The sequence below is a fragment of the Carcharhinus amblyrhynchos genome, chromosome 4 (genome assembly GCF_965287045.1).
Source record: "Carcharhinus amblyrhynchos chromosome 4, sCarAmb.v2.hapA, whole genome shotgun sequence".
In the NCBI taxonomy this organism is placed as follows: domain Eukaryota; kingdom Metazoa; phylum Chordata; class Chondrichthyes; order Carcharhiniformes; family Carcharhinidae; genus Carcharhinus; species Carcharhinus amblyrhynchos.
The window spans coordinates 63,745,570-63,771,285 of record NC_137327.1 but is presented as its reverse complement, the minus strand read 5'-3'; the positions used below and the strand labels follow the sequence as shown (position 1 = coordinate 63,771,285).

Sequence of the window (25,716 nt, the reverse complement as noted above, 5' to 3'; positions counted from 1 at the left end):
CCAATAGGCAGGTTTTTTCACCCTATCTAACATTCCACTTTAATTTTGGGTCGTTGTCAATTTTAGTGTCTGGTTAACTCTTTGAAATGTTTTTTGTCAAAATCAGTGCCCCTATTCATAGAAGCTCCCCAATGGAAAGAAAACCATTATATAAAAATATGTTGTAGTTATAAAGGCATACTATCATCAGTAGAAGGTGTTTAATGATATCTTAGAAAGTGATAGTATATTCAGGAGACAGCAATCGTCCACCATTATGAGGAGACACTCGAATGATTATCAAAGATTAACACTTAAATGAATAACTGCAGCCTCCATTACTGACCATCCTCCACATTCATATCACAGTCTAAGAGTGAGTAGGGTGATACTCTATTTAAAGACACGTCTGAGTCAGAAGAGTGTGTGGTATAAAATATTACTTAGTACAACATATCAGAGTGTTCCGCTGATTTAATGAGATCAAGATTATAAGTGTCATCACTAAACAATTATACCTTCTGACTCTAATGCCTACACTTCTCCCTCCTCACAATATTCTGCAGACAGAAAACACATCAATCCACTCCACTAAACATAATCACACTTTATTAAATGCAATGACTTCACTTCTCTCTTTAATTTAAAGTCCAAGTAAATTCATCTCACTCTGAACTGTAAGTGTATTAAGCATGCCAACTGTAAAATGTTGAAATTGATAGCGTTGATGTTTAAATTCACTGAGAAGTGTGTTTGATTTCCAGTTCACCCTGCTTTCACTCTTGAAGGTGCTGTCTCTTGCTGGAGTACAGCTCCTTGGGAAAGGGAATGCAAGTCACAGGTATAACAGTGCACAAAGACTAGTAATCATTCAAACACACAGTTGCCCTAACCTTGGTGACACATAAAGCTCAGTCTATAAACTCACACCTTCCTGGATAGCTTACGCTTATCCAAATCTTTCAGACTCACACTCATGCTGGATTTACACTTACCTGAATCATTGTGACTCACGTGTGACCTGCTCACTCTCACACACACACACACACACACACACACCTAAATCGGTTTTCAGCTTTTTGTCCCTTGCTGTCATTCTGCTGTTGGTTAAGTTGCATGAAGCATGCTGATTATACCAACTCTCCACCACTCCATGGCTGGTCTTGCTGTCATAGAACCTGTGATAAAGGAGATGAAGTTATTCCATTTGACAAAACTGTTCCACATTCACATTGCTGTCTGCTTCTCCCTGATTTCTCATGATGGTACATTTCCCAATCGCTGGAAATTATTTGTGGAGACCCACAAATCAATCTCACCTTTGGGAGAGTTTAGGATCAGAGGGCATAATCTCAGATGAGGAGGAATTTCTTCTCTCAGACAGTAGTGAATCTGTGGAATTCTTTACCGCAGAGGGCTGGAGAGGTTGGGTTGTTAAGTATGTTGGAGGCTGAGATAGACAGATTTTTAATCAGTGAGGGAATCAAACATTATGCAGATAAGGCGAGGAAGTGGAGTTAAGGATTATCAGATTAGTCATGATCTCACTGATTAACAGAGTTGATGGGCTGAATGGCCTACTTCTGCACCTATATGTCTGGTCTTATGAAGACATTAGCCCCATCCAGCAGCCTGGAGGGATGAAAAGTGACTGACAGACACTAGAGCTTCTGTGTGCTCAGTATTCAGGCCTGGCTACAGCCAAGGCAGGAATACAGATCTAAGGCTGCTGAACACTGCTTTCATTCCAAAATGGTAGGCCTGGAAGGAATGAGATCCCACTGCTAATTGATTCTCTCATGCCCACCTATCCCAACACTCTCCTGGCTGCAGGTACAAAGTGATAGAGGCTCCTGTATCTCAATCAAGAGGCCCCTCCTTACACTGAGCCTAGGCTGTGAGTCATATTGTTTACAATGGTTGGATCCACTACAATACATCCTCACCATCTGTGAGCACAGTGCATGTTTGAGTAGCATTTCAGCTAACAGCACACTCGGCATAGTCCTGATTTTCCCGATGCATAACAACTTACTCCTACACAAGGGATGCACCCTTCCCAAAATTTGGCTAAGTTTCTTTGGGGTGAAAACTCCTGGTGTGACTCCTGCCAGCTCCATCAGGCCGTTCTAGACTGGAATTGATAGACACTTGAGGAGAAAAGTTTTTGTAATGGGAATAATTGTGACACAATGGACAGGATTTTCTGGCTGTGCTCACCCCAAGACCAGAAAATTCCGCCCGAGGTCAACAGATCTTTGCGTAGTCCTGTCCCACCCACTATGATTCCTATGGCAGACGGGACGATAAAATTCCATCCAACGGACCTGATTTTACCATTTTGATTCTAAGTGCTAAATCTGGGCACAATTCAGATCCGACTTGGAAACCTGCTCTCTGGCGCCCCCATACACACTTAGTCTGGAAAAAAATTGTGAATCTGAATCATGCTGTGGGCAGGGCTTATCACACCGGAAACACTGCTGATCTGAAAGAAACTTTGAACTGTGCATGCGCAGTGAGAAAAAAATTTGAAAAAATGCAACCCTGTCACATCGCTTCTGGGCTGCAAAAAACGGATAAAGCGGCCCGGAAGCAAAAAGCAGGAACGATGGCCCCCATAGACATCGTCCCACCCATACAACATAACTGACCTCCTGATCCACCCAACCCCCACTATCCAGGCCAATCGCGACACTCTGCCCCCCTTTCGCCTCCCACCAACTGCCCGCAGACTGGCAGCGGACTCCCACCCCCCAACTAGAGAGCGATAGGGCCTCCCTCCTCCCCCCATCAGAGTTACACTAATCTGCCTCCCTCCCCACTTCACCAGCAAGTGATCTGCCCTGCCTCCCCTTCCCCCTCTCCTACCAGGGAGCCATCTGGCTTCCCTCCTACCCCCCCACCCCCTTCACCAGAGAATGATCAGGCCTCTCCCCCCCTCCCCCCACCAGAAAATGATCGGACCTCCCCCTCGCCCCACCCACCAGAGAGCGATTTGGCCGCATCCATCCCCCCTCAACTGCCCCACCAAAGAACCATCTGGCCCGCCTCCTCCCCTCTCCCCTCAACCCACCCCCTGCTCCAACCACTGATCTGACTTGGAGAGCCATTGGAAGCTCTGCATTGACCTCTTCAGAAACGGGAGGGCCTGAAACAGGCCTTTACTGAGCATGTCTCCCTTGCCTCGAATCTGGATGGGCAGATGCGATGCTAAAGGGGGAATTGCTAGTAAAGCTGGGCGGGCAGCCAATTAATTCAATTTAAATGCGTCGGATCTCGGCCATTTTCTGGCCTTGGTGAAATGGGCATCTGCATGGACACGGGCATGGATTGCGATAATTGCCTCATGCCCGACTTTACCAAGTTTTCACGCCTGAAAATGGGCACGACGCAATGGTAAAATCGGGCTCTATGGGCCCGATAAATTCAGGCATCGCGCCTGCAATGTGATCTGCACCTGAAACTGAGCAGATCGCACCTTTACTGGCACCCGATTTGGACGTGGATCTGTTCCCCACCCCAGTCAGGCGGCCCGACAATTTAAATGCATGAGCAAGTATTTAAATTTACTTAATGAACCTCGCGCCCAACTCTTCCACTAAACCTCACTTTACCGTCTTCGGATGTGTTCCAGATCCGCGCTGTTACCAACCTGTAGAATAAAAATCCGAAGTGGATTCCTATTCTGCAGGGGAACCTCCGAAGCCCATCCTCCTTGAACACCCTTCACAGACCCCCCTGCTAACCACCCCGGCAGACCTGCCCCCCCATGATCAAAACCTCCCGGGAGGCAGACCCCCCGCACGATCCAAACCCCCCTGGGAGGGAGACCGCCGCACCCCCGTGATCGGACCCACCCCTCCCCCCACCAGGAGGCAGTCTGTCCTTGGCAGAACACACTGCACCCTCCCCCCCCCCCCCCACCCCACGATCCACCCCCCTGAGAGGCAGGCCACCCTAGCAGACCACCCCCCTTGGTCAGGCACCCCCCCCCCCACCCCCACCATCCCCCATATCAGAACCCCCCCACCCCAGGGAGGCAGGCACCCCCTCAGCACAGCACACCCCCAACCTCCGTCGATTGCTGCTGTCCCTCCACCATCCTTCTGTCCTGCACTCTTTGATGTGGAGATGTTGGCGTTGGACTGGGATGAACACAGTAAGAAGTCTCACAACACCGGGTTAAAGTCCTGTTGGAGTCTAACCTGGTGTTGTGAGACTTCTTACCGCACTCGTTGGACAGCCTGCAGCACCTTCCTGGCCCTCCACTGGCGTCTGCTGGAGGAGGGGGGAGGGCTCAGATGGATCTCTGGTTGGGGGGAGGGGGTGGTGGAGGATGGGGGTAGGGTGGACTTGGGGGAATCTCTGCCTCACTGTTTTGGGGGGGGGGGGGGTCAGACCGTTGTGGGGTGGAGGGGGGGTGGTCTGGTGAGGGGGGCCTGCCTCCCAGGGGGGTTTGATTGCGACTCATCCACCCCGCCCCCTCCACCCCCCCAACCCACCCCCCCCCCACCCCGGCTCCCCCCACCACACCCCCCCCTCCGCCCCCCCCCCCCCCCACCCACTCCCCTGGCTCTCTCTGTTTTGTCTTTCACACCCTGGCACGCTGTTTCAGATTTTTTTTCAAACTGCACATGCGCAGTTCAGGGCTCCGATCGTTCCCGCAGTGCTAAGCCCCACCCACAGCGCGGACCAGATCGGAGCTGGCAAAAAGCATATGGGCGCGCTGGAACGGGGATTCCAGGCTCCGATCTGTTTTATGTCCGGATCTGGCCCTTAGGGCCAGATTTTACCAATCGGAGGCTATGTGTCAGAGTCTGCTATCCCGGGGTCATCTGAGCTGTTCAATGAGGTAGGGGTCTACGTTTAAGTGGCCCCCCAGCACGCACTCACAGTCCAGCCTAAAGGGTAGCACCAAAAAAGCTGGCTCCAAGGTGCGCCAACCTCACAGACACCACCCCCACTATCGACCCACCCCGACCTCACAGATCCCCTGAGAGCTCTTGGACCCCCCAATCTCACAGACCACCCCCTCCAACCTCAGAACCCCCGCCTAACTTCACAGACCACCCGCAAACGGACTTCCAGACCCCCTGGAGGTGATTCACAGAGCCCCAACAGCTACCCTCTTCCTGTTTTCCCCCATCTCAGCCATGTCTGGTGTCCTCTTTCTCCTTGCACTCCCTGGTGGATAGCAGTGACATGTGCACTCATTTCCAACCTCCCTCTCGGAGGTCATGGCGCCAAGTCACCATTTCTCATGAGTCATAGCGATTCATGTCAGTGTGCCATCATGCAGGCTGGGTGGGAAGATGAGTATCTTCCATTGTGATACCTGTTACCGAGACGGTAATGGAAGGAAATTAACCTCATGTCCTTCCTGAGTGGGAACCTGATCATGTCAGCAGACGGGCCTAGGTAGATTGCATACCAAAATGTTTCAGCATCTCGCGAGATTTAACAGCCACTACGGGAATTGCACCTACGGGTAACTTGGTTGCAAAGTCGTGGCCAAGGTGTTGCTATTGCCCACGAGGCCATCTAGGGAACTCAACAGAAACTTCAGCTTTAACGCAGCAAATCTCCACGGAACAATAAGTTATTCAGCTTCTTAATTGCTGCTGACTGCCTTTCACAATCCTTCCAACTCTGACAGTTCCAAGCAAGAGTCATGAATTCCCACAGCTGGGCCAAGCAAAGAAAGAAATAATCTATCTTCACCACCAAATATCCAAGTGAATCAGCTGTCTGATAAATCAGGAGTGAAAAGCCTTCACTGAACTCCCTGCCTGTTGCTAAGCAACAAACATTCACCCTCCCCCATCCAGAATTCAGTGAATAATTACAAAGACTGCATGTGCAGTATTGCTACATGTTGTACCCACTCCTATTCGTATGTTCACCAATCATCATGAGGCAGCAATTGACATTCCCTTAGGGGTCAGGAGAAGCTAAAATAACTAACGAGAAAAAAAACAATGTTAAAGGCAAGTATATTTGGAACAAGAGTAGGCCATTCAACCCCTCAAGCATGTTCCATCATTCAGATGCCTCAATTGCACCTTTGCTCCATACCCATTAATTCCAATTCTCTTCCTGCACCTAGTTGTGCACTAAGGCAGATTTTTGTTTGTCTCTGTAGTGAGTAATTCCCAGAACAGGCTGCTTGTCTATTGCCAGAGGGCTTGGAGTTTGAGGGCTTACCACTTTGGTAATGTTCAGGGGAATGACCTTTCTGGGTAAAGTAGCAGCAGTCAAACTCGGCTGGTCCTCCTGCAGAGGGGAGGGGTAAACTGTGCCAGCGCAATAATTACAGGGGATTCAATTGCAAAGGGAATAGACAGGCATTTCTGTGGCTGCAAATGAGATTCCAGGATGGTATGTTGCCTCCTTAGTGCTCAGTCAAGGATGTCACAGAGCGGGTACAAGAGGGTGGACAGCCAGTGGTCGTGGTACACATCGGTACAAACGGCATAGGTTTAAAAAAAAGGCATGAAGTCCTAAAAGCAGAATACAGGGAGCTAGAAAGAAAGTTAAGAAATCGAACCTCAAAGGTAATGACCTTTAGAGTAGAAATGACAGGATATATCGGATAAAGACATCGCTGAAGAGATGGTGTCAGGGAGGGTTTTAGAATTCTGGGAATTGGGACCGGTTCTGGGGATGGTGGGACATGTACAAATTGGATGTGGCTGAAGAGATGATATCTGGGGTGGGTTTCAGATTCCTGGGGCATTGGGACTGGTTCTGGGGGACTGGGATATGTACAAATTGGACGGGTTATACCTGGGCAGGATTGGGACTGATGTCCTCAGGGGCTGTTTACTAAAGCAGTTAGGGAAGGTTTAAACTAATATGGCAGGGGGATGGGAACCTATGTAAGGAGTCAGAGACGACGGGAGCGAGGACAAAAACAAAAGGTAGAAAAGGGAATAAGAAAAGTGATAGGCAGAGAAACGAAGGACAAAGTTCAAACAGGGCTACACAAAAAAATTGGGAGAAAGGCAAACAATGTTAAAAAGACAAGCTTAAAGGCTCTGTGCCTTAATGCGTGGAGCATTTGCAATGAAGTGGATGAACTAATCGTACAGATAGATGTGTACGATATAATTGGGATTATGGAGCATGGCTGCAGGATGACTAGGGATGGAATTGAACGTCCCAGTGCATTCAATATTGAGGAAGAACAGGCATAAAGGAAAAGGTGGTGGAGTGGCACTGCTGGTTCAAGAGGAAATTAACACAATAGTGAGAAAGGATACTATCTCTGACAACGTGGCGTCTTGTATGGGTAGAGTTGAGAAATACCAAGAGGCAAAAAACATTAGTGGGTATCATACATAGACTCCCAAACTGCAGTGGTGATGTTGGGAGTGGCATTAAACACAAAGCTAGAGATGCATGTGATAAGGGAGTATCGGTGATCATGTGTGATTTTAATCTGCACATAGATTGGGCAAATAAAATCAGCCACAATGCCAAAGAGGAGGAATTCGTGGAGTGTATATGGGATGGTTTTCTTGATCAATATGTGGAGGAACCAACTAGAGAGCAGGCCATCTGAGACTGGGTACTGTGTAGTGAGAAGGGAATCATTGCCAATTTAGCTGTACGAGATTCCTTGGGGATGAGCAACCATAACATGACAGAATTTTTTATCAAGATGGAGAATGAAGTGGTTGATTTGGAGACTAGGCCGTCAAATCGTAGTAAAGGGAACTATGAGGATATGAGGCGTGAGTTGGTCTTGATAGATTGGGGAGAGTTATTCAAGGGCTGACAGTGGATAAACAATGGCAAACGTTTAAGGAACGCATGGGGTAACTGCAGCAACTTTTATTCCTGTCTGGAACAAAAACATAATGGATAAGAAGGCCAATCCATGGATTACAAAGGAAATTAGAAAGAGTATCTGACCTAAGGAAGAAGCATGCAGATTGGCCAAAAAGAAAATAGATCTGAAGATTTGGAGCAGTTTAGAATTCAGCAAAGAATGACCAAGGGATTGATTAAGGGGAAAGTTGGAGAGCAGGAAGGAGAATTATTGTGTGAATGATACATCTGACTGAAAGTAGGCTCATAGATAGGTTAAAACATCACTTACCTGCGCTGGAACCACCAAATCCAGATAGACATCAATTTGCCCTACAAATCTGATCAGGTAACATGGGCACCCACCTAAAGCCAGAGGACCCCATCTCCCCAAAGGCATGCTGGGACACACTGACTGCAAATATAACTCAGATGAAAAGATTTACAATTCAGGAGAAGTCTACCTACCCTGTCTGAGTGGTCTGATCATCTATGGCATCAACCGCACTTTCCACAGAGGTCAGCAGAGACTGAATCTGGCTAGCTGTTTCCTTCAAAAGGAATCGAGTCACAAACTGGTCCAACTTTGTCCCACTCTCATATATCTGAGGAGCAAAATGGGTTGAGGTCAATCAAATCTCTTTATAAGTGCACAGTGAGAAATGAGATGAAATTCAGGGTCCCTTTTCTATTTTTGTAACATTTTATTAATTAATTCCCCATTAGACGATTCTTAAATTTCTTTAGAACTTTATCAAATGCTTTCCGAAAATTCAGGTAATTCCATGTTAGACTCTATGCATTAATTTGAGCTCTAGTGAATGAGTGATATTTGACCTGAAGCCGTTGTAACCTGCTCTCTATGGCATCTACACTTTTCAGAGAATCTGAATATTGATGATACCCCATGGATTCATTAATTAGTTTCCAGGCAATGAGTTTGGATGGGTGATACGTATTTCCAGAGTGTGTACCTTTCTCCTCTTTGAATATCAGCAGCCATTCTGTTTCTGAAACAACAAAGTGCCGACACAGAATCTATTTTAGGGCAGAATGGTACCGCAGTGGTTAGCACTGCTGCCTCAAAGCACCAAGGAGTGGGTTCAATTCTAGCCTTAGGTGACTGCCTGTGTGGAGTTTGCACATTCTCCCCGTCTCTGCATAGGTTCCTCCAGGTGCTCCAGTTTCCTCCCAGAGTCCAAAGATGTGTGGGTGAGGTGGATTAGCCATGCTAAACTGCCTCTTAATTTCCAAAGTTGTGTAGGTAAGGAGGATTAGCCCTGGTAAACGCATGGGGTTATAGGGCTACAGTGGAGGAGTAGGCCTGCTGCCAGACCTGCTGAGTTGTTCTAGCTGATTTTTGTTTTTCTGTTTTTGTTTGGATATCCAGCATCTGCAGGAGTTTGCTTTCATGCCTTCCAATTAAAAATGAAGAATCAAAAGCCATTCTCTTCAGTCCTTGCCACATTTCTCCAGTTATCAACTGCATCTTTTCTCCCTGGCAACAGTGTGAAGATCAACTACATCACTAGCAACTTCACCATCTATTTACGTTCCTGCTCAAATATCCAAAAAGAATGCTTACTTCCACCTTGGGAACTTCAGTTGTCTCTGTCTATCTCAGCTCATCAGTTGCTGAAACCTTTATCCATGCCACTGTTACTCCTAGGTCTAACTATTCCAATCAACTCCTGACCAGTCACTCACCACCCAATCTCCATAAATATGAACCCATCCAAAATACTGCAAAATACTACAAAATATTCTCACTTGCACCACATCATATTCACCCAATGCCCTCCATGCTCAGTGTTACGTTCCAGTCCAGCAACACCACAATTTTAAAATTCTCATTCCTCTTTTGAAATCCTTCCATTGTCTCACCCTTCGTGACCTCTGTAACCTACCCCAGTCTACAACTCTGTGAGATCTCTGCATTTCTCCTATTCTGGCCTCTTGCATATCCCTGGTTTTCATCACTCTGCCAGTCAGCTGTCTAGGTGGTAAACACTCACATTCCCTCCCCAAAACATTCTTCCTCATACCTCTCTCTCCTCCTTTAAGATGCACAACCACATCACTTTGACCAAGTTTTTGGTCACCTGTTCAAATGTTTTATTTGGCTCAGCGTCAACCTGTTTTTGACATTCTTTCCTAAGGTTTTACAATTTTAAAAGTTGTATAGTACGGAATAGTCAGAACTGAATAGTTTTGAAGATATTACAGTGTTACATAATGAGACTGAATGGGAAGAAGTTTGCTCCATTGAAGTTTTATGCAATTGTAATGAATGAAAGTAAGTTTTTTATTCAGAGAGTGGTGAGTGAGTGGAATCGGCTGCCGTCAGTGGTGGTGGAGGCGAACTCGTTGGGGTCTTTTAAGGGACTTCTGGATGAGAACATGGGATTTAATGGGATTGAGGGTAATAGATCGGTCTGGTAGGCAGGGATATGATTGGCGCAACTTGTGGGCCGAAGGGCCTGTTCATGCTGTAGTGTTCTATGTTCTATGAAAACGATTATATTCTCATATTGGATTATGAGATACAGAACTGAATGGGGACAGAGGTGAGCGTTTGGGATTTGGTATAAGGGTTAGTATGCCACCTAGATTAAATCTATGTTCATTTATATTTATACCAGTATATATATTTAGGATGACCTCAGTGTAAGACAGACTAACAGGGGATGTTGATCATTCCTGATCCTGACAGTTGGAACTGCAGCCTCAATGGATTCTACTCCACTCAGCAATGTCTAATGTTTCAATTCATGTAAAATCTCCATCTCAACAGCTGAGTAAACCAAACTCAGCTTGATAGCTTAATTACTAATTATTACATTGTTAATTAGCACATCAGAAGTAAGTACACAGGGAGATTTCCGTTATTTAACACTTCCAGTGAAATGGAATTACCCTGGGGATTTGGGGGATTCATCATGGGAAATCATTTGAATTTGAGCATGAGGGATTGAAGGAAAAATACGATCAGAAATTGGATTGTGGCTGCAATAAGACAGACGGTTGGATGGGCAAAGGAGAAGGAGGGAGGGAGGGGAAGAGGAGAGGAGGGGGGAGAGGTAAGGGAGGAGGAGAATGGGAGAGGGAGGAGATGGGAGAGGGAGGAGGAGGGGGAGGGAGAGGGAGGCGGGGAAGGGGAGGAAGATGGGGGAGGGAGAGGAGGTGGAGCAGAGAGAAGGGGTGGGGCAGGGAGATGGAGGCTGGGGTGTTGAGCGAGAGAGGGGGAGGTGTGGGTGGGAAGGGGAGGTGGGGATGGGAGGGGGAGGTGGGGATGGAGGAGAATGGAAGAGGAGGAGGGGAGGGGGAGAGGGAGGAGGAGGGGGAGGGAGAGGGCGGCAGGAAAGGAGAGGAGGATGGGGGAAGGAGAGGAGGTGGAGCAGAGAGAAGGGGGGGCAGGGAGAAGGCGGTTGGAGCATTGAGCGAGAGAGGGGGAGTGTGGATGGGAGGGGGAGGTGTGGGTGGGAGGGGAAGCTGGGGTGGGGTGGAAGGGGGAGGGTGGAGGGTAGAAGGGAGAGGGTGGGGGGGTAGAAGGGGGAGGTGGGGGAGGGGGAGGCAGAGAAGGAGGGGGGGAGGTAGGCAGGAAGAGAAGGGAGAGAGAGAGGGAGAGCAGATAAATATTGATTTGCAATTGGACAAGATCTTTCACAGAGCCAGGACATCCCAAAGTGCTTCACAGCCAATCAAGTACTTGCAATTTGTGTTCACTTTTAAAATTATTTTTTAACTCCATTCTTAAAATTACAAAGCCAATGTTCAGAATGGATGGGGTAAACCCATATACATTCCAAAAATCAAATTTGAATTTCAACTGAATACAGTTCAGGGTCCTCACAGAGAGACAAATAAGATCCAAGCTGACAGGATCTTGGGCTTGATCTGACGCTTGATCTTTGTCCAAGTTTGTGATTTTTTTTGAATTCTCTGCTCTATTGCCCTTTGGATGTTCAATCATTGAGTATATTCACAACGGATGTTGAGAGATCTATTGGTACTGAAGGAATTTGTGGATAGTCCAGGAAGGTCAAGTCGAGGAGTAGAAGTTCAAAGGGTCAATGACCTGCTCATGCTCCTCTTTCTTATGGCTTCAATCTCATCGATTTATCTTTTTGGAGATGCAGCCAGTCACAACAGTATCGGCAGAATGACCACTGCACACGCCTCATGGTCCCATATTCAACTGACAACCTCATCACATTGTATGATATTGGGCAGAATGGTGGCACAGTGGTTAGTACTCCTGCCTCACAGTACCAGGGATCCAGATTCAATTCCGGCCTCAGGCCACTGTCTATGTGGAGTCTACATTCTTCCTGTGACTGCATGGGTTTCCTTCCAGTGCTCCAGTTTCCTCCCACTTTTCCTCCCACAGTCTGGAGATGTGTAGCTCAGGTGGATAAGCCATGGTAAATGTGCAGGTTTACAGAGATAGGATGGAAGGCAGGGCCTTGATGGGATGGTCTTTTGGAGAGTCGGTGAAGACACGATGGGCTGGATGGCTTTTTCTGCACTGTAGGGATTCCAACGTTCTACAACCATAAATAGGATCGATTCTGAAGAAATCACAGAAGACTGGGTATCCATAAGACAATGTGCATCAACAGCAACAAAATTACATTTAACCACAATATGTAACTTCCTGGCCTAGCATGTCCCTCACTCTTTATCAACACTGAGCTCGGGAATCAAACATGGTTCAGTGAGGAGAGCAGGAGAATATGCCAGAGGCAGCACCAGGCATACCAAATAAATAAACAGATGCCAGTCTGGTGAATCTGTAATTACATGCACGCTAAACGGCAGTAGCTGCATGTGATCGACAGAGCCAAGTTCTCCCACAGCCAACAGATCTGCAGCTCTGCCACATCCAGTCATGATTCATGATTTACAATTAAACAACTAACTGGAGGAGAGGGTTCCACAAATATCCTCATCCTGAATGATGATGGGAAGAGAGGAGGTGGGAGTGCAGCACATCAGTGCAAAACACATGTCTGAAGCATTTGCAATGGTTTTCAGCCAGAAGCGTTGAAGTCAATGATCCACCTCAGCCTCCTCCTGAGATCCACAATATGGCAGCTGCCAGTCTTCAGGCAATTTAGTTCACTTAAGGAAAGGCTGAGTGCGCTGAATACAGAATGGGCTCGACAATCTGCTAAAGACATGAACAAGTTGTGACCCGACTGAAAGTATTCTAGTACATCGCCAATCCTGACATCAATCTAATCCTGGCATAGAATCATAGAATTCCTTTGGTACAGAAGAAGGCCATTCGACCCATCAAGTCTGCACTGACTACAATCCCACCCAAGCCCTATTCCTGTGACACCACACATTTACCCTGATAATCCCCCTGACACTAGACTCAATTTAGCACGGCCAATCAACCTAACCTGCACATCTTTGAACTGTGGGAGGAAACTGGAGCACCCAGAGGAAACCCATGCAGACATAAGGAAAACATGCAAACTCCACACAAACACTGACCCAAGCTGGGAAATGAACCCAAGTCCCTGGCGCTGTGAGGCAACAGTGCTAACAACTGTGCTACACTGCCGCCCGGCATCTATCCAACCCTGACACCGATCCAATCCCGGCATCTATTAAATTGCAGCACCTATCCAATCTCAGCACCAAACCAATCCCGGCATCAATCCAGCAATGCAGAAAATTGTTCATAAATATCCCATCCATAAACAACAGAACTAATCCAAGCCAGACAATTAATGCCCTAGTGTACTTTCAATCATCAGCAAAGTGATGTAAGCAATGGATGTTGCCAAGCAGCACTTATACATTAAAACTTGCCTGCCAATGCTCAGTTTGAGTTCTGCCAGGGTCATTCAGCTCCTGACAACATTAGAGCCTTGATTCAAATGTCGACAAGACAGCTGAATTCCAGTGATGAGATCAAGATCAGATTTGACAAAGTGTAGCATCAAAAAGCCACATTAGAAATGAGTTCATTTGGACTCATACTTAGCACAAGGAAGATGATTGTTGTTGCTGCAGTCCAATCATTTCAATCCCAGGTGCAGTAGTTGCTCAGGTTGGTGTCTGAAGCCCAATCATTGTCAGCTGCTTTATCAGTGACCTTCCTTCCATTATAAGGTCAGTGTGGGAATGTTCGCTGATGATTGCTCCATTCACAGTGCCTCAGAAAAGTCATATGCCACAAAGGAAGACTTGGGATATTATTTAGGTTTCAGAAGCATATCCTGTTGATACAGTTCCCAGATGTCTTCATTATGAATGGCTGTTTTTCTTTTCACGAGCATTTTAAGACTTACCATTGTTGTTACATGGCTTATTGAATCCATAATACACACTGGGTGATTGGGTATGGAGGTTGCATGGAGGGCTTAAAGGGGGCATGGTGATATGAGGGGCCTGGGTAAGAATTATTAAACTTACCTTTCAAAATGTTCACAAATCCAGACTATGGTTCATGATTGTTCTCAGGAGTCTTGAAATTTGAGTCTTTGAGAAGCAAGCAAAACTCCATCAAAGTTACTGAGGAAGATGTGGGGAAGCGGGATGGGGAGCAGAATGACTTGCCAGTCCTCACAAAGGAACCAGAGATGTTGCGATGACAACATTTGACTCACCAATCATGAATTGATCCCATCCACTATCTTCAAAGGCCGCCAGATTGGACCTGACTCTACAAAAGCCTTAAGAGTCAGAATATGAGTTAATCACCACAAATATCCCAGCCTTGGACTTGCTCTGGAAGCCAAAGTATTTATATGGCTGGTCCAGTCCAGTTTCTGGTCAATGGTAACTCCCATGATATTGATAGTGGGAGATTCAGCAATGGTAAAAACTACTGAATGTCAAGGGATGATGGTTAGATTCTCTCTTGTTGGAGATGGTCACTGCCTGGCACTTTTATGGCATGTATTTTGCTTGCCACTTCTCTGTCCATGTGGATCTTGTCTGGGTACTGGTACATTTGGACATGGACTGCTTCAGTATCTGAGGAGTCATGAAGATATTGAACAATATGCAATCATCATCGGACATCCTCACTTCTGACCTTATGATGGAAGGAAGCTAATTAATGGAGCTGAAGATTGTTAGGCTGTGGATACAACCCTGAGGAATTCCTGCAGTGATGTCCTGGAGCAGAGATGAATGACCTCCAACCACCACAAACATATGATAGGTATCAACAGTTTTCTAACAAAGCTAAGATGTCTGGAGGAGGCTTGCAAATTCAGGGGGACATTAAATGAGAAGCTCCGAGACTGCTTGGTGTGCGGAATTAACAATATAACTATACAGAAATGCCTGTTGGCGGAGGTCCAGCTGGGCTGTAAACAAGCATTACAGCTGGCTATGTCATTAGAAAAAGTGGCAAACAGAACACATGAGCTCCTGATGGAGGCAAAGGCCAACACCATGTGACTGAGTTAGGGGACTACCACTATAGGGCAGGCCACTACATAATGGCCCTCTGGCAAGATTTGAATATGAGGGAGCCCAAGTTCGCCTATAGAACCACACCTAGACAAGGTCAGGTTAAGCCTAGAGTGACAGCAGTTCCTGTAGAGCGCCTCCCGACATGGCATTGCTATGGTTGCCAGTGTCAGGATGCACAAAGAAAAGCAAGTCTCCTAAATCAACAAAACTGAAAAGGACACAGGCCGAGGGACAGGAGAATGCACAACCTGGAAGCTCCGCCTACCTCTGACGAAGAACAGCTGCTGTGCATAGCGATGATAAAATCAGAACCCAACAAATTGTCAGTGAGACTGAATGGACGCCCAATTTTAATGGAGGTCGAGACAGCCGCAGCCGTATCAGTTATAGGGGAGACAGTGTTTAACAAGATACGCACCGGACTCCAACCCTTAGCCCTGATCAAAACTTTAGCAAGGCTAAGGATCTATATGGGGGAACATGATCTTATTGAATGGCGGGGCAGGCTCGAAGGGCTAGATGGCCTACTCCTGCTCCTATTTCTTATGTTCTTATCAGCCATGATCTTATTGAATGGCGGGGCAGGCTCGAAGGGCTAGATGGCCTACTCCTGCTCCTATTTCTTATGTAACAACTGAAACTGATGGGTACAACCCATGTGCCAGTTGCTTATGGGAAACAATTAGTTAGGCTCCCAGTAATGGTAGTGGAAGGTTCAGCACTGAGCCTATTAGCGCAAAATTGGCTAAAGGAGATCCAGCCAGATTGGACAAATACCTTCCAACTGGAAAATTGTCCCCTGAGTGAGGCCCTGAGCAAATATCTGGAAGTTTTCAGGAAGGCCTAGGGACAATCAAAGGAATCAAGGCAAAATTGCACGTCGATCCGGAGGCTGTACCAAAGTTTTGCAAAGCCCGAACGGTACCACTTGCATTAGGGAAAAGATCAGTGTGGAAATCAAAAGATTACGGCTCGTGGAATGGGCGGCACCCATGGTTCCAACCTTAAAGCCAAATGGCTCGGTGCTCCTTTGTGTTGATTTCAAGCAGACAATAAATTGTTACTCTCAGCTAGACAAATACCCAATTCCCAGGATTGTGGACCTGTATGCAAAGTTGGCAGGAGGACTCCTATTCACAACACTGGACATGAGCCACACATACCTGCAACTACGGCTGGACGAAGACCCTCTTCCAGTATAAAAGATTGCCCTTCAGGGTTTCGTCAGCTTGTGTCATACTCCAAAGACCATGGACAGCATCCTACAGGGGTTACCACAGATTGCCATTTACCGAGACAATGTCCTCATTATGGGTAAAATAAGGGTGGAATATCTGCAGAAACTGAAGGAAGTTCTCAGGAGATTTGCAGCAGAGTCCAGAAAGGGAGAAATGCATCTTTTTAGCACCACAAGTAACCTACCTTGGATACAAAATGGATAAGTCGGGCCCATATCCTCTGGAGGATTGGGTACGAGCAATAAAAGACGCCTCAGCTCCCACAACCATCCAGGAGCTACAGTTGTTTTTAAGACTGGTAACTTACTACAGGAAATTCATTCAGAATAGAGACCCCATTCTGGATCCCTTTCACCAGTTGCTAGAAAAAGGACAAACTTGGGAATGGTCGGCTCACCAGGATATGGCCTTCAAGAAAATTAAACAGCAACTCTCAACCGAAACTGTATTGGTACATTATAATCTCAAGAAGGAATTGGTACTTACCTGTGATGCGTCTCCACATAGAGTAGACGCTGTCCTGGCACACAGGTGACAGAACGGACAAGAGGGGCCAATAGCGTATGCCTCCAGAACACTGGCAATGGCAGAGCGAAGATATGCCCAGATTGCAAAAGAAGGCGGTTATCTTCGTAGTTAAAACATTTCACAGTATTTATATGGGTGAAAATTTACAATCGTAACAGATCATAAACCCTTGCTGGGTCTACTGAAGGAAGACAAAGCAGTCAAAGAGTTAGCATTAGCTGGGATCCAGCTTTGGCCATTATTGCTGGCGGCATATCAGGATTGATTGGAGCACCAATCAGGGACTAGAGTGGCAAATGCCAATGCCGTAAGCTGGCTACCATTACTGTACACAATGGAAGAGACCGTGATGACATTAAACTTTACGGATACCCTCCTGCAGGATGCACACAATATACGTCAATGGGCGCAGAAGGACCCTGTATTGGTGAAAGTAACAGGGCAGCTGGAAACACCCGTCCATCCACAGTTCCACCCATACTGGAGCACGAGGGAGGAGATCACGGTGAACACAGGATACTCCTATGGGGAGCACGGGTTATTGACCAAGGCAGGGCCTTCGAACCATACTGGCTGAACTACTACATGGGCATCCTGGGAGTATCAAAAATGAAGATGCTGGCCGGGAGCTACACCTGGTGGCCAGGTCTGGACGCAGACACAGCGAAACTGGCAGGACAGAACCAGAAGTGCCAGCAGGGGCAGAAGGCACCACTGACAGTCGCACTGCACCCGTGGGAATGGCCAGGCAGACTATGGTCGTGACTTCTTGTCAATTTTGCAGGCCCACTTATGCGGTCCATGTTTCTGGTGATAATAGATGCCCATTCCAAGTGGTTATAAACTAAACTCGGCAAATACGACGGCAACCATTGAAAAACTGCGCATCATGTTCAGAACACACAGGATCCAAGAGGTATTAGTTTCCGATAATGGTTCAGTGTTCACCAGCCTTGAGTTCACAAAATTTATGAAATCAAATGGGATCCAGCACTTCACAACGGCACCTCATCACCCAGCATCAAATGAGCTAGTGGAGAGAGCAGTCCAGATGTTGAAGGCCAGGTTGAAAAAACAGCCAGCGGTCTCATTAGAATCAAAACTCCCAAGGTTGTTATTTGACTGTAGGTCCACTCCACAAGCCACAAGGCAACTGCGCCAGCAGAGTTACTGGTGGGCAGATGGCCCGGCACCAGACTGAGCCTGTTGTTGCCAAACCTGGAAGGGAAAGTGGAAAGACACCAGAAAGCCCAATGCAGGGGCCATAACAGCACTCACCAAGAGAGGGACTTTGAAGCAGGGGAGAGAGTTTGGGTCAGAAATTATGCAAATAGATCCATCTGGGTAACCCGAACAGTTGAGTCCAGGACCGGACCAGTATCCTACCGAGTACACATAGGCGAGGCAGTAGTAAGGAAACACCTGGACTAGTCTGAGCTTCAAGCTCTCCACCCGTTCCAGAGCCAAGTCCGCCCTGCAGCCTTAGGGACAAGTAGAGTCCTCCTCGACAAACCAATACTGCCTCCCCTGCACCCTTGGTGGGGACCTCCGGGTCCGAAATTGACATGGAGGTGAAACTGCAGCGATTCCCCTATCACCTGAAGTGGACGAGGAACATGACCTCTGGCATTTTCCGTGGAAGAGATAGGTGTCTAACCATTACATACCGCTGCTGTCAGAGGCCGAGTTGGTGGATCCTGACCCGGCGCTCAAGCGGAGGAAAAGACCCCTGAGGGAAGCAAAGCAAGGAGAACCCTCGAACTTTGTGGGGGGAGGAGTGTGATACCTTCAGCCAGGCTAATGAGGTTGGCCTGCTAGGGTATGAACTATCTGATGAGCCCTAATATCTTGGGAACCTGGAGTGGAGGGTGTTGCACGCAGCAGTTCCGTACAGCCACAGGTATTTCCGGTTCACGGGATTCCAAGCTTGCCCCTTCTGTGGTCTTGTGGAGTTTGTGAACCATGTCTATGTTATGTGTTTTAGATTGCATAGCCTTTTCAGTTTCCTGAAAAACCTTTTATTGATGTTTTGTATGCACTTCAGCCCCACCCTTCTGATCTACGGGCACCTGGTGCGGAGAGGGGCAGGTTGGGAGGGTGACCTTGTCATGAACCTGCTCCTGGGCCTGGCGAGGCGAGCTATCAATAGATCCAGGCAGCGGGCAATCAATAGGGTCGTCCATCCTGACTGGCTGCCCCTCTACCACGGCTATATTTGTGGCCAGGTTACCCTAGAGAGGTGCAGTTCACGCCTTCCGCACCCGTTGGGCATCGCAGGGTGTATTATAAATCCCGACAATCACATTTTAATTTGATGTTTTAAGTTTCCTTTGTGATTTGATTTTGGTTCGGGCTGTTCCCAGTGGAGGGCGCTCTGTGTGTCAGCCCTTCCTTCTTTCATCAGAGATTTGATATTGAGGATGTTCCATGCAGCAGCGCTAACCAATCGCGGACCAAGGTAGTTCACGGACTTTTTTGCAGCTAATGTGAATCTGTTTTTTACGTTTATCTAGATTGCCTGAGGTTGCAACACTTTTTCCATGATTTGAATGGGCTGCTCCTCAATCTTTCACTGAAGTTCAGCCCCACATTCCTTATGTTTCGTCACCCAGTGCGGACGTGGGGGCAGGGAGGGAGGAGGAGAACTTCCTTGTAACTCTGCTTCTGGGTCTGTTCAAGTTGACCATAAACAGGTCCAAGCAGAGGGTGATTGAGGGGTTGTCCGACCCGACCGTCTGACCCTGTTCCGTGGCTACATTCACGGTTGGTTAGCTTTGGATAGGGAGCACATGGTGCCTATTGGCATGATCCAGGCCTTCCGTGACTGGTGGGCACTGCAGGTGCCAAGGTTCATCATCAACCCCAGGAACGCTACCTTGGCTTCGTTAGTTAAGTTTCTGATGCCATTTTGATTTTTGTTCGTGTCCCAAAAGGGCTGTCACCCCTCTCATTTCGGTTTACTGATTTTTGTTTTATTCAAACAGTGCACCCAGGTCCCTCTGTCCTGCACCTCTTTCTAATGGTACACTTTATTTTATTGTTTCTCCATGACCTTCTTACCAAAATGAATTACTCCTCGTTTCTCAGCACTGCTCCTCATTGCACAAATGTGTCTGCTTCCCCCTAAAGTTCCATACTGCCCTCCTCACAGTCTACAACACATCTAGGTTTTTAAAGTTGTGACCAGTACACCTAACTCTAGGTTGTAGCATATGTCCGGGAAAAGTGAAGGACCCAACACTGACCCCTGAGATTGCTAGAATAGAGCTCCTGAGGCAATGCTTAACACAGTCTGTATTACCAAGGTGCAAACCATTATCTGATAAGATGGAAGTTTGCCAAAGGGTACTGTCATATCTACACTCCCAGAGCAGATAGTAACATGGATGTTCCATCAAATATCTCCGGGAGAGGTCTCCCCTCAAGGGCCAGATGCCTCCAAATCTCCTTCACTCTCACTCCAAATTAACCCGCGATAAACTGATTGCCTCCCTTGTGACTCCCCAGGAGACGCCCACCTCCACTCCACTTCCCAGGACCCCTGCCATTTATCTTCACACTGGCCTCCTGGATTTGGGTACAGGTACAACTCTACAGTTTCTCTACTGGCACAGCGCATGTATGGGTTAGAGGACTGTTGGCCAAGGCCAGTTTGGACAAGTTTTATTGGTTTTAAGGCAGATTTACATCAACTCATTATATGGAAAATGATTTGTTGCATCCCAACTGTCCCCACTGCTTCAACCTTGTCCAGTCCACATTGAACATTATATTTGATTAGAATCAAATAGGAGAACAGCAACAACCCTATGGCGCTCCATCACTTCTTCAATAATAGTTCTTACTTCCTCCTTTCTGTCAGCCACTTTGCTTTCAGCAGCAGCTCCTGATGAAGAACTTCATTAAAGGCACCACTCAATTTCCTGCTGCTCACTTCAATGCTTCTTCAAACAAGTCAGAAAGTCACCAGGGAGCATTGGCCTCCTCTGAATCATTCACAGCTCTGGCTGGGATTCAGTGATTGCACTGTTATCTTCCAAAACAATAGATAGTGCTTTCCAGTCCTGTACCATAAACAGGAGTGTGAAACCCAGGCTAACCATCCAGTGCAGCACTGAGGAAGTGCTGCATATTCAGAGGTACTGACTCTGACACTCTAAGCCAAGGTCAACCTCTCAGTGAAGCCAATGATCCCATGGTACTATCTGAAGAAGAGCAGAAAGTTAGGCCAGTTCCCTGTTTGTCAGATCCTGCAGTGGACAAACATTACTTATAGGAACTATATGTGGAAGTATTTATCTGCCTTCAAGGTGCTTTGGGTGGTCCTGAAGTGGTGAAAGACACTATAGAAATGCAAGAGTTTCCATTTTGGCTTACATTTCAAAAAAGGTAGTCATCTTAGTCCGAGATGACCACGGGCTGCTCTCCCCTTTGAGCAGGGGAGCTGACTGGGAATGATTTAATCTGAGGATCATAGAACATAGAACATAGAATAGAAAAACTACAGCACAAACAGGCCCTTCGGCCCACAAGTTGCACCAAACATATCTCTACCTGCTAGGCTTAGCTCTAACCCTCAATCCTACTAAGTACCATGCACTCATCCAGAAGTCTTTTAAAAGACCTTATCGAATCCGTCTCCACCACCACCGACTGCAGCCAATTCCACTCACTCACCACCCTCTGAGTGAAAAACTTATCCCTGACGTCTCCTCTGTACGTACTCCCCAGCACTTTAAACCTGTGTCCTCTTGTGGCAGCCATTTCAGTCTTGGCAAAAAGCCTCTGAGAATCCACCTGATCAATACCTCTCAAAATCTTATACATCTCTATCAGGTCACCTCTCATCCTTCGTCTCTCCAAGGAGAAAAGACCGAGCTCTCTCAACCTATCCTCATAAGGCGTGCCACCCAATCCAGGTAACATCCTTGTAAATCTCCTCTGCACCCTTTCAATGGCTTCCACATCCTTCCTGTAATGAGGCGACCAGAACTGAGCACAGTACTCCATGTGGGGTCTAACTAGGGTCTTATAAAGTTGCAGCATTACCTCCCAACTCCTAAACTCAATCCTTCAGTTGATGAAGGCCAGTACACCATACACCTTCTTAACCACATCCCCTACCTGCGAAGCTGATTTGAGAGTCCTATGAACCCAAACCCCAAGATCCTTCTGATCTTCCACACTGCTAAGAGTCTTACCCTTAATATTATATTCCATCATACCATTTGACCTGCCAAAATGAACCACCACATACTTATCAGAGTTGAAGTCCATCTGCCATTTCTCCGCCCAGTCTTGCATCCTATCTATGTCACGCTGCAACTTCTGACATCCCTCCAAATTATCCACAACATCTCTAACCTTCGTGTCATCGGCAAACTTACCAATTCATCCCTCCACTTCCTCATCCAGGTCATTTATAAAAATCACAAACAGCAAGGGTCCCAGAACAGATCCCCGGGGCACTCCACTGGTGACCGACCTCCATGCAGAAAAAGATCCATCTACAACCACTCTTTGCCTTCTGTGGACAAGCCAGTTCTGGATCCACAAAGCAACATCCCCTTGGATCCCATGCCCTCTCACTTTCTCAGTAAGCCTTGCAGGAGGACCTTATCGAACACGAATGCTTCAGTTGTATAGAACGTTGGTTGGACCGCATTTGGAGTACTGCGTCCAGTTCTGGTCACCTGGGACGTGGAGTCTCTGGAAAGGGTGCAGAGGAGGTTTACCAGGATGTTGCCTGGCATGGAGGGGCTGGGTTACGAGGAAAGGTTGGAGAAACTGGGACTATTCTCCTTGGAAAGACGGAGATTGAGGGGGGACATGATAGAGGTATATAAGATACTGAAGGGAATAGATAGAGTTAATAGTGAGAGACTGCTCCCTAGACTGGGTACAAACACGAGAGGGCATGATTTAAGGGTGAGGGGGGAGAGGTATAATTTGGAAGTGAGAGGAAGGTTCTTTACGCAGAGAGTTGTGGGGGTATGGAACGCGCTACCGAGTAGGGTGGTGGAGGCAGGAACGTTGGACTCGTTTAAGGTTCAGTTAGATAGACACATGAGTGAAATGAGGATGGAGGGTTATGGTAGGGGCTATTAAATAAGGTTAGAACCTTGGGAGACACTGGAAAAGCAGGCTTGTAAGATTAACGTTTTTGTCTTTTTATTCCGCAGGAGGAGGTCCACCTCGTGTCAAACGAGGGGCATGCACACGGTGGGTCGTGCGTGGGCTGCTCTTGGAAGTTCCGGGAGTGGCCTAGTACTTCGTGTCGGTGTGTGTGCTTGATCCTGGACCGGTAGATGGGCGCCGCAACAGCTCGGTGACTAGCACTGCTAGCTGTGCAGATACATGGATTTGGGCCTGTGTCTGTGGGAGTTTGCGCATTCTCCCTGTGGATGCGTGGGTTTCCTCCGGGCGCTCTGGTTTCCTCCCACACCCCAAAGATGTGCTCTTAGGCTGATTGGTTTTACCAAATTGACACTATTCTCCCCTGAATCTGGCTAAGTTAGGGGTTCCATTCGTAGACATGCAGGGTAGAATAGGTGTAGGGTGATGCGGCGGCGCGGGCTCGTTGGGCCGAAGGGCCTGTTTCCTGTGCTGGGTTGTTCTTTGTTCTTTGTTCTTTGTTAACACCTTGCTGAAGTCCACATAAACCACACCTACCGCTCTTCCTTCATCAATGTGTTTCGTCACATCTTCAAAGAACTCAACCTGGCTCATAAGGCATGATCTGCCTTTGACAAAGCCGTGCCGACTATTTTTGATTATACTGTACTTCTCTAAATGTTCATAAATCCTGTCTCTCAGGAACTTCATCAACTTACCAACCACTGAGGTTAGATTCACCGGTCAATAATTTCCTAGGTTACCTCTACTCCCTTTCTTTAAAAGAGGAACCACATCCACAATCCTCCAATCCTCCAGAACCTCTCTTGTCTCCATCAATGATGCAAAGATGATCGCCAGAGGCTCTGCAATCTCTTCCCTTGCCTCCCACAATAGCCTGGGGTACATCCCATGCAGTCCTGGCGACTTATCTAACTTGATGTTTTTCAAAAGCTCCAACACATCCTCTTTCTTAATGTCCACACACTCAAGCTTTTCAGTCTGCCGCAAACCTGCAGTACAACCACCAAGATCTTTTTCCACCATGAATACTGAAGTAAAGTATTCATCGAGCACCTCTGCTATTTCTACCAGTTCTATATAAACTTTCCCACCATCACATTTGAAAGGTCCTATTCCTTCACATCTCATCCTTTTGCTCTTCACATACTTGTAGAACGCCTTAGGGTTTTCCTTACTCTTACCTGCCAAGGTCTTCACATGACCCCTTCTGGCTCTCCTAATTTCCTTCTTAAGTTCCTTCCTACAAGTCATATACTCTTCTAGATCCCTAACATTACCTAGCTCCCTGAATCTTTTGTACGCTTTTCTTTTCTCCACACCCCCTCAGGTAAGAGGCAAAGTAGAGAAGGCAGAGTCTTCATGGGTAACCTCAGCCTGGGTGGGAATTGAACCCACACTGCTGGCATTGTTACGCATCGTGAACCAGCCATCCACCCAACTGAGCTAACCAACTCCCTGCTTTATTGATGACTTATTTGATTATTCAGACATAGGCATTCCTTTGCTGCATTTCACAGAACTCTGAGTTGTTGACACTCTCTCCTATCCTCTCTCACTCAGTGCAAGGGAACCCCTGGATCTGATATGGGACTCTCCTGTGGCATCTTTTCCATACACAGGAAACCACCAAGAATCCGGTAACTTGAGCAGAATGTTAAACCTCGAGTAGGTTCTTTTCCCTAAGCATTGTTAGCACCCATTTGAATCATTCTTCCTGGCAATCTTTGCAGAAGGAATTGTTATTTAATAACAATTACTCAAACATTTTTAAATCTTTTTATTCTCCTCCCCTCTCACCTGTATGTACAAATTTTCCAAAGGTAATATTGGACGGGGAAAGGGTTGCTTATTGTGTAAAATGAAGAGTTTATCATTCTATTCAGTGGGGTCTATGTGAATTGATTCATGACTAAAGCAGAATCTTCCCTTCCTCCTCCTCTCTTCCATACTCCTGTTGCTCTTGGGAAATTTCTCTCACTCTAAAAGGGTTCAATGATTTCTCAGCAGAGTATTTTTTCCACACACGACATCTGTCAGTAATGAATGGACTATGTCTGCTTGAAATCGGTAGCCACAGAGTTGCTGATAAGGGCCAAGTGATTGAAAGTTGAGCTGACTGCATTCATTAATTGTGACAGTTCCTCAGTGCAACTAATCAACTCTGACAGTATTAAGTGACGGGGGCAACTTATATGAGGAACAGAAAGAATATGTAAATATGGAGAGTCTGAATTCCATCATAAACTGAGCTACAGTTAGTACACCCTGATTCCTCTTAATCCTATAAACACTTTTTCACATATTCAGATTGACTGCCTCCTTATTCTATCCATCACAGGCTGTCCTTGTTTCTAGTTTCTCTCCATCCCATTGCCTGAAGGTGCTGACTTTGCCAGGGTGCAGCTCCCAGTGCCCTGGATATAGAAACATGGAAACTAGAAGCAGAAGTAAGCCATTCAGCCCTTCGAGCCTGCTCCACCATTCATTTTGATCATGCCTGATCATCAAATTCAGTATCTCATATCCTTTGATCCCTTTCGCTCCAAGAGCTATATCTAAATTTTTCTTGAAATCA

General features: G+C 46.9%; 1 protein-coding gene across 1 annotated transcript in view; it reads right to left on the bottom strand.

The window, feature by feature from the left end:
* The window catches only part of necab2 (N-terminal EF-hand calcium binding protein 2), a 165,326-nt gene that overhangs the window by 56,704 nt on the left and 82,906 nt on the right, over positions 1-25,716 (bottom strand). The window contains exons 6-7 of the mRNA XM_080187276.1: positions 8,263-8,399; positions 1,039-1,157 (exon numbers count right to left, since the gene is read on the bottom strand). Of these exons, the coding sequence (XP_080043402.1) occupies positions 1,039-1,157; positions 8,263-8,399 (256 nt within the window). The remainder of the gene's footprint in view (positions 1-1,038; positions 1,158-8,262; positions 8,400-25,716) is intronic.